Source organism: Montipora capricornis, chromosome 11 (assembly GCF_036669925.1).
Source record: "Montipora capricornis isolate CH-2021 chromosome 11, ASM3666992v2, whole genome shotgun sequence".
NCBI classification, from domain to species: Eukaryota; Metazoa; Cnidaria; class Anthozoa; order Scleractinia; family Acroporidae; genus Montipora; species Montipora capricornis.
In genome coordinates, this window is record NC_090893.1 from 3,055,787 (window position 1) to 3,065,786 (window position 10,000).

The 10,000-nt window shown below is 40.3% G+C and overlaps 1 protein-coding gene across 4 annotated transcripts in view; it reads right to left on the reverse strand.

Moving 5' to 3' along the window:
• LOC138023511 (PP2C-like domain-containing protein CG9801) overlaps positions 1 to 10,000 on the reverse strand; it is a 30,481-nt gene that overhangs the window by 14,456 nt on the left and 6,025 nt on the right. Inside the window, exon 1 of one of the 4 annotated variants that reach the window (XM_068870512.1) lies at positions 7,403 to 7,450. The exons of 2 other annotated variants lie outside the window; for them this stretch is intronic. In XM_068870512.1, coding sequence (XP_068726613.1) covers positions 7,403 to 7,410 — 8 coding nt within the window. In that variant the 5' untranslated portion in view covers positions 7,411 to 7,450. Of the gene's footprint in view, positions 1 to 6,344; positions 6,515 to 7,402; positions 7,451 to 10,000 lie in introns of those variants that run through there. One more of the 4 variants, XM_068870508.1, reaches the window with a different exon arrangement.

A 10,000-nucleotide genomic window follows, 5' to 3' on the forward strand; every position in this document is an offset into this window, starting at 1 on the left:
CCAGACAAGACAGATTTTATGCTTTTTTATGAAAAATTCCGAGTGAAAGGAACATTTAGTCCTTTGTTTTGAGGTGGCCCCATCATTGCGAAACTTCTCTTCCCATTAGACAATAAGCTACAATATCTCCACGTTCCAAGCGTTGTGTAGTACGGCGTCTAGTACCTCTTCGCGGTTCCACAGTTTGAAATGTGATATTTCATTGGCCAAGCGCCATTTTGTCCACTTTATCGGTGTATTTAGAAAATCACTTACAATTATACGATGCTTTCCCTGTCCAACAAGTTGTAAGCACCTCTGGCTTAAGATCATAACTACTTTGCCAACACATTATTATCTTCGTGTTCTCGTTTTACAATATGTTGCCGAGAAATAACCTTCAACTGGAATGTAAAAAGTAAATACTGCGACTGAGAGACTGTATTTATTGCCTCTTTGTCTAATTTGACGTCGTATTTTTATGAGCACGGGAGAGAAATGTGCTAAAAACCACGTGGCACGTGCAGATGCGGCACGATTTTTGTTAGAAATCAATTTCATGTTTTTCGTGCCAGTGAAATTGACCATGATCTTTCTTTCTTAAATATTCAATAAGTAAGTCACTCTAGTAAAATATCTGTTCATTTGGCCGCCTGGGAAAAGTTTAAGTTATCTGGAGTGAACTTGTGATGCGGGTTGTGATGATTCCTTGTAAGTAAATTTCAAGAAATGAAACTCATTGGTGTTCTAAAAGCGAAATATCTTCATATTTTGGATAGGTGAAAAATGGAAGAAACCAAAAAAAAATAACGCCAGCTAGCACTTCCGGAGGCATAAAATGCAGCTCATGAGTTCAGCGAATGACTTTTCAAAAGCCGTTTCTCTCATACTAACCTTATCAGTTCAGCTAAGGAATATCTCCAAATAGATCCTTTTCTCCGAAACTTTTCAAAATACTCTATTTTTGTCCACGTAATGTAACCGATGTAATTATAGTAAAGTTAAACCATCCGTTTTTAAAACAATAATTTACTTTGCCTGATACGCTGAAATGGTGATTTTTTTTTCACAATAGCAGGGGTTTCAATAACTTCTGAAATAGCTGTCCATGATAGCCCATTGAAGGCGACAGTTTGACAAGTTTATGATAGCATTTTTAGTGAAAATCAAGGCAAACAAGCCGGCTGTGTGATGCAAAGCAGGCGGCGGTAACCGGCTTCTATTGAAACCCCTGAATATAGTCCCTCCCTGCGAGACAAAGGCGTGAAGAGGAAGAAAAATGGCCGCCACGAAAGTCGAAGTAAGATCGGCCCTATTACCAGTTATGTCGCCTTGTTTTTAGAATTTCGAATAAATCTTTCTTAGTTCAGTTTGCACCGGCCCTTAGCGCATATCGATCAATTATTACCATCAATATAGATTTAAATTACTGATTGTGACTGTCTGGCATCTCTAAAAACAATAGCTCATTTAGTTGAAAAAAAAAAAAAACGACTGAACCTGACAGATTATTTGTTTGGACTCAGCATACCATTGAACCATAGACGACGGAGACTCGAGGAAGCCGGCTTGGCCATAAATAGGACAATTAACCACATATGCCCATCAATTTCTATCTGAAAGTAAACTTGCAAGTTCAATGCTCATCGGTAATAGACCTGTTTATTTTTTTAAGCGAAATTTTTACCATTTACTTCTCAACTACTTCTTCCTCAGGGTCCTCCCTCTTCCTCCCAAGAAGGAAGAGAAAGAACCCTGGGAACGAGATTGCTTGTCAAAGTGGTCGAGCATCCGAACCAGCAATCGGAAGGTCGCAGGTCCGACTCCTGCAAAGCTTGAAGGAGCCCTCGGATTTTTTCCGAGTATCCCCGAGTCACCATCGCAAAAATATCATCACTTCATTTCATCTACCGGGGTTAACAAGACCGTCTAACAAGTTCAGTCACCCATTTCAATAGCAAGAATGCACCTTTTCGAAAATTTCACTCCTAGCTGTAAAGCGGGACACTGAACCTAGTTTAATGGCCGTGCGAACGGAAGCAACAATTCCCAACATCGTTAATAGGCCATTTCCGAGTTCATGTCTGCCTCCTCTTCAAAGCGAGTCTAAGTGCGAAGTTTTTGTGATGGTAATTAGTTTACTTTACATATGAATGAAACCTAATTTTCATAAGGAAAACTTCGCACTTAGACTCGCCTTGAAGAGGAGGTAGACATGAACTCGGAAATGGCCTATTGGGAGTTGTTGTTTTCTGCGGATGTTGGATGGTGTTGGCAGTTGTGTCAATCTCGTCCCCAGAGTCCGCTTTTCATTTGGTCAGCACCAAGACACGGACTTTGGCCACTTCCAAGGCAGGAAGTTCGCAAATGACGGACTTCCGGCTCGTCTACGCACGCTCAGAAATTTGAAACAACGGTGGTCGTCAACGGTTACAAAAGAATCCGTGTTCTTAGTACTGACCAAAAGAAAAGCGGGCTCGGGGGACGAGATCGTTTTGTGCAAGAGGACGCAACAACTCCCAACAATAGGGAGCTTAAGCAACGACAACGGCGACGGCAACGAGAACGTCACAAATTTGCATATTTAGTAGGCAAAAACAATAGCTTCGCACGCCCTGCACGTGCGTTTTTCACTTTTGTCCATTCCTTTGCCGTCGTCAGCAAAACTACAACGTGAAATAGCCAAATTTGAGGTTTTATGGACAACGTCATTACTTGAGGATAAATTTTCATTTTCTGCCCTAAATTGAGCGCCGTTCCTACCAGCGTCATTTTTGAGGAACTACCACACCCCCGTCATATTAAAAAAGTTGAAATAGTAACGAAGCGATTACAATAACGCGAATGTATATTTTGAGATGACGTTCTCGTTGCCGTCGCCGTTGTCGTTGCTTAAGCTCCCTATTGTAAGGACGCGCCGTGTGACCACGTGGTTAGGGCCCGTGCTTTGAGATCGAGAGATCCCGGGTTCAAGCCCGCGTTCTGACCACTCACTGAATTTGTTTGAGGTAGTCCCTGGTTCAATTTCCTGGCGCACTTGTAAAATAGCATTTGGTTTGCCTCACGCCAGTTGGGATTCTTAACAATTGTATATGTTAATGCTCGGAGATATTAGCTACTAAATGAAGAGGGTAGTTTCTAAAGATACTGCGGTGCTGTGTCGGTGGTGAAGTAGTATACAAAAATTTGGTTTTATCAACGGAGTTGATATGAAATTTGGCCACCGTACAGAGATTCTAAAAGCTGACGCTCGAAACGCTCGAAACGTCAGCTTTTAGAATCTCTGTACGGTGGCCAATTTACATTATCAACTCCGTTGATAAAACCAAATTTTTGGATATTAGCTACTAGCTACTCTGAAAATCCGAGGGTAAACAAAGTATTAAAACAAAGTATTAAGAGTACCACGTAAACTTACAAATGCATGATTAGGGAGTTTAAGATCTACGACACGACGGCAACGAAAAGGTCACAAATTATGCATATTTAAGGACCAAAAAAAATAGCTTTGCAAGCTCTGCACTTGCATTTTTCATTTTTGTACATTTCTTTCACGTTTTCTGCAAATCTATGACGTGAAATTACCAATTCTCAAGTTTTTCAGAGAACGCGAACACAAGCCGGCGAATTTGAATTTTATGTCGTAGCTTCATCACCGCACCTCCTAATTCAGTTCCTGGAAAGTTACACAAGTTTTTAGAAGTTAGACAAGCCGACATAATGACGAAAAAGATCAATTAATCTGAAGTTGCAATTTGAAATGACGTTTTCGTTACCGTCGCGTCGCAGATCTTAAACTCCGTAATATCTCCATGGAGACCACATATAATGCGCGTGCTATGCCCCAACAATGTTGGAGGAGCTGTGCAAACTGCCAACAACACTCAACAACTTGTATATGCAACAGGGTGCCGGGCACAACATGTAATACGCAACAATGTTGGAAGTTGTTGGCCGACAAGGTTGCCGCCGTTTGCTGGGGTGCCATAAGTCCACACGAGTCCCTTATAGCGCAGTGGTAGAGCATCCGAACTATTAACAGTATTAAGCCACCAAAAAATACATATCGTCATGACATCTTTCATTGCTCTTGCGATAATGCCCCATGCGCAAGCATGCATGCATTTCGATTCCTATAAAGGAGTACTCAGATTTTTTCAGAGCATCGCTGAGTCACCATTGAAAAAAAAAACATCTCTTCAATGATAAACTGGCAGAAAAAAAAGGCGAATTGAGTAATATACGTCGTAAAAACGAACTGATTATAAAAGGTTTCGTGAAGCACTTTAGAATAAATATAAGCGATATAAAAATAGAACGACGTTTCGATGACTCCATGTCATCAATATCGAGTTCGAAGTACATGATAGAATTGATTGTACATATAGTAATAGTAGTGTGAAAATATCGTAGTCACTAAAACATGGAACGGCCTAAAACCACCTACAACCACCTAAAACCATCTACAACCACCTCATAAAAAATCTACAACCATCTACAACCACCTACAACCACCCCAAAAATATCTACAACCACCTACAACCACCTCAAAAACATCTACAACCACTCACAAAGAATCGAATACCATCTTAAACAAGCCATAATTGTATAAAATAAGCAAGACGACAATATGTGGTTACCATTTAGCCAAAAAAATCCGGATGGCATGATCGTGGCATAAAGGTAAGCGATTTTCCGAATTTGTCAAAAGCCAACCGGATGAGAATGGCGCTTTACCCTGCATTTCCATCCTGGAAACCGCGCTAAAATCGTGAAAAAGGGCCTGGAAACGAAACAATCCTCACCAATTTCCCGGAATATCCGGAAATGCGGGCAATCTATTTCCCGGAATTTGGGAAATTCGTGAGGATCGTTCTCAGCTGCACTTGTAAAAGCCAACTGGTTTGCCTCCGGCCAGTTGGGATTCTTAACAGTTGTTGTTGAATGTTTTGTTCTGTCGTGATTGTGTTTCATTGGCCCTGAAAAGCCACTATGGGGAGTGGTCAATTAAGTATGTATGTAGGTAGGCGAATTGTGACTTCACAGTTGGCAAAAGTCCTAGTCCGTTGAAATATATATTTAGAACTATGAACACTATGAAAATGAACACGAAGAATCAAAGAATAGGCCCGTTTATACGAGAGAAAGTAAGCCACGGCTTACTCTGGCCGCGGCTTACATAAGACGCGAACAGCCCGTATAAATGGTACAAAATCTACGTTCACGGCTTTCTCAAGCCGCGGCTTATCCTAGCCTGGGAGTTTATACTCGTATAAATAGTTGCTTTCGAGTATTATATACGCCGCGGCCAGAGTAAGCCGTGGCTTATTTTCTGTAGTATAAACGGCCCTAATGTTGACCTTTGCAGAATGTCATGATCAGTCGGAAGTCACGAGACAATTACAAAGGGGAAAAACACACTTTTATCTTGAGTACCTTTGGGGATTTGAATTCCTTCTGTTTTCCTTTTCGATTTATGTCTGTTTGTGGGGGCGTGAAAGGAATACGAGAGGACCGGACTTCCAAATTTAGAGGATTTAGGAACGGTTTTTTCATTCAGTGCTGGTGTCGATCTTTTTAATATCAGAAAACTGTTGCAGACAATGCCTCAATTCCTGAAAGTATTGTTGCCATAAAGCATTTTCGAAATTTTGACCAAAGATACCAAAGGTTGTGTCTACCTCACTCGAGTGGGGAATTCCATTTTGAGAGTTTATTCAACTGACAATAGATTTTTAAGAGCAAACCTGCAGATTCTATGAGCCGACATGAAAACTTGCAAAGAAACTAATTAAAACTAAAAACTTCAAGGAAGAGAAACAATGTTGAAAAGTAGACTCTTTCAATTTTAGGTCAATAGGCAGGTAGCGTCGCTGGTAACTTGTAATGGTCATCTTGGCTTAAAACCTATGCTTCAACAACGAGCAAAAATTATTTTGATAGGAATGACATAAGCTGAACTGTGGTGGTCTTTTAAGAACACCCTGACATAACCATAATTGGAATTCTACGACTAATGTAGTATTTCATAATATATAACGTCGAATAGCCAGCCATTTCACTATATACCCCGGTTAAATCAATCTAAGTCGGGGATTCAATTTCTATGATCCTGAAGTTGAGTGCTTTTCTGCAAAGACAATGGCAGAAGAATTCTATATAGTCGATAAGGTTACATGGATTGAAGTTTGCACGATCAGATAACGATGAAGCCAAACGGATATCACGTTCAAGAGAGATCGCTCCACCTTACAAAGCTTAACACTGTTCCAATACTACCCGTACTACCTTCAATTCAATAACATGCAACTGATACTTGCTTTAACGAGCTGTCGTCCGGATTTGTCATGAAACGAGCTACTCACCGAACTCCCACTGAATATCGCCACAGAAACAACCGATTTGTGGAACATCCCAGGTGAATGTTACTCTCCGGAAAATCTTTCTCCGTAGGAGAACCCATTTTTTCTCTAAGACTACAAAGAAACTTGCTTACGACGACAAAATACACCTATGTATACAGGAAGACGTCATTGATCTGTCCTTAAATATTTCACGAAATTTAATCCGCTGATTTGGACATAAAACTTGCCAGATAACGCAACAGGGATGTCACGCAAAGCAAAAAATGGTCACGCCATGAAATCGATTAATTTATTATTAAGGAGGTCGCGAGCTAAAGACTCCTCCTAAATATTCATCACACGGGTCACGCTTCTAGCTAAATCAAAAAAATACTAGTAATTAAAATTTATTTTACTTCTAACTGCAAATATCCGGAGTTCCGGGTGGAAAATGAATCAACTGAATACCTATATATAAGTCACGCACCATGAAATTCAAACAAAGGCGGCCCTCTTTATATGTATCACGTACACAACTAAAACCAGCGAAAATGGAGATTCTACAGAGTAAAAATAGAACAGAAGTTAATCTAGCCTATGAGCAAGCTAAAAAGTTCGTTTGGAGAGTATTTTTCGAAAGTTGTGAATTCTTTGATTGCACTCACGTGATAATAATAGAGAAATGTAGCTGAAGTTTTGCATTTTTTTTAATTTTTTAATTTTTTAATTCCCAAAAGATTTTTTCGCTGTTGTTCTTATCACCAACAAGGCCGCCGTGACTTCAGGTGCCATCAAAGAATTATTACTGAATTAATTCTTGAATTCTTACAAACTCACACATGATAAAGTCACCTAGTATAAATATATTCTTGTTTTCTCTTGCTAAAAGTTTCCCCCAATTTTAATACTAGCTGTAACGTCCATAAAGAAACCTGAGTCGTTTCATCAGTATTTTCAAGATCTGTTTGTTGTTTACTAAAATTACAAATCATATATAAACCTCAAAGAGTGACACTGGACACATTGCAACATACTCTATGCATTAGCTAGAACGTGCACCCAGTTTAAGCCTTACTTACGAAGTCATTTTGTGGTCCCATTTCTTTCTCGCTTGAAGATCTCGGACACTGTGTACCTTAGTTTGGACATATACTTGGATGCACATAATTGGCCGAGATGGCTTTGAGAAACATGTGACCCACTGCACGTGATAAGATTTGCAAACTCTTATCTTCTTGAAGATTTCGCAGATGCTATTTTCTACTAATGGTATTCTCAAATATGAAAAAAAACAGAAAATTTCCACCGAATAAAGATTTAATAAAGATTTAATAAACGCGATGAATGATTAATTTTCAGCGGTGAAACTCAAAAAAGGTTCAGTGCTGGTCAGAACATGGCCGGAGTGTTATTAGATAGAAACTAAATATTTTAAGCGAGAGCCGATACAACGTAGATTTGATTTTAGTGGTGATATTAGATAGATTATCTTTTGGATAGCTTCCCACGCTCCGCAAACGCGTTTTTCATTTTGACGCACTTATTTTCTGTCTCCTGCAAAAACGAAAACAACTCTCAAATTTCACTCCGGAGAGCAAGATTGACAATAAGTACGTTTTCCCGACTATCTGGGAGACTGGAACAAGCTAATGTAGTTTGTGATTTCCAACACGTCTCCTCCACAGTGGTTAAGGTCACGTCCCCTAATTTCTAGGGGGTTTAAGGCCCAGTAATACGGGCAACATTTTTCGTGCAACTTGTCGCGCAACAATGTTGCGTTGCAAGTTGAAAGTTGAGATGGTTTGTTGCGCGTATTACCACCTTCTTGCGCAACGAATTTCACGTTTTAAAAAGTGTGACAAGTTGCACGAAAAATGTTGCCCGTATTACTGGGCCTTTACGCAAGGCCGACAACACCGCCAACGAGAACGTCGTCTAAAAATATTACTTCCCGTTATTGTAATAATTTCGTTACAACCCCAAGTCGTTCGGAATGGAAAGTGCGTATCAACATTAAATTACAGGAATGAAATTGTCATGAAGGGTGTGGTTGTTTGCGAAAAAAGTTTAGAATATTTCGTCAGGTTCTCATGTCCTCTACACAACCTCAAATTTGGTTAATTCACGTCGTTAGGGAGCTTTAGCGACGACGACGCCAACGGCAACGGCAACGGGAATGTCGTCGTTAAATGTGAATTGCGTTATTGTAATCGCTTCGCGACTATTCCAAGCATTTTAATCTGACAAAGGTGTGGCAAACCCTCAAGAACGAAACTACAGTATGAACGGCGCTGAATTTAGGAGAGAAAATGAAAATTTATTCTTAATCAAGCGCTGACGTTCTCCCTAAAACCTCAAATTTGGTCATTTTACGTTTTTGTTTTGCTGACGACGGCAAAGAAATAGACAAAAATGAAAATATGCACGTGCCGAGCGTGCAAAGCTATCGTTTTTGCCCACTAAATATGCAAATTTGTGACGTTCTCGTTGCCGTCGCCGTTGTCTTTGCTATTAATGCTCCCAACCTTGTTCCCAGGGTCTCTCTTTTCTGCCTCCCTTGGTCTCTCTTCCAACTACCAAGGGAGGCAGAGAAGAGAGACCCTGGGAACGAGGTTGTAAAGCTCCCTGTTGTCAGGACGAGGACGGCAAAGACATGCAGTAAAATGCAAAATGCACGTGCAGGGCGTGCAGAGCGATTGTTTTTGCTCATTAACCCCATTATTGTGGCGTTCTCGTAGCCGTCGTTGTCGTTCTTGAGTAACCGGCATGACCAGTGTGACAAGTAGCCTTCATTCACTGAGGACGAGAATAGTCCATTTTACAGTTGTGTGCTTAGTTACCTGGCCTATGAATGAAACTGAGGCTGGTGTTGACCTTGTTTTGATAAAACTTCACTTCTTATGTAAATTATTACTAATTAGCATGACAACAACATCATTAACACAAGAAAAGGAGGGAGGTTTGTATCATAACAAGGTCAACACCAGCCTCACTTTCATTTAAAGGCCTGGTAACTAAGTACATAACTGTGAAGAGGTCTACTAACAAAGTTCTGTTATCAAACATCCTTGCTCAAAGGCCGAATCAGTGAAGCTGTCTCTTGAAACATGAATGTTAGCTCTCTGGCTTATACTTTGCCTCGAAGGATTCCTGTCGGGAACGCGACAGTGTATAGATCTGTATAACGATAATTTTTTTAATCCCTTTCTTCACTGGAGGGCTTTTAAATCCAGGTTAAAACTTACTTGAACGCTTTGTTCGTATTTTAAGGGTTGGAATTCTCGTTAAGTCACGCAGATTTATCAGGATTTTCAAAAGACACTCTTGCTTTGCAAAGGACACTGAAATGATACTTTGACAACACTGATGCATGCAGCACGTGGAAAATGATCGTTTTGACTGGTGGAGCATGGCGACGGCTACGAAAACATCATTTAATACATAACAGTTGTAGCCATTTCGTGATTGTTCCAATTCGTTCGGCATGGAAAGTGTGTACCAAAATTCCAGGAATAAAATTGGTGCTGACTTTACCTAGCGGTCTGGGGCTGGCTGCTCGAAGACTGGTTAGCGTTAACCGTTTGTTAAGAAGTATCAAAACCTATAGGTTTCCATAATATTTAACGCTGGTTAGCGCTAACCATTCTTCAAGCAATCCGGGTCTGGTTGTTTAGAGA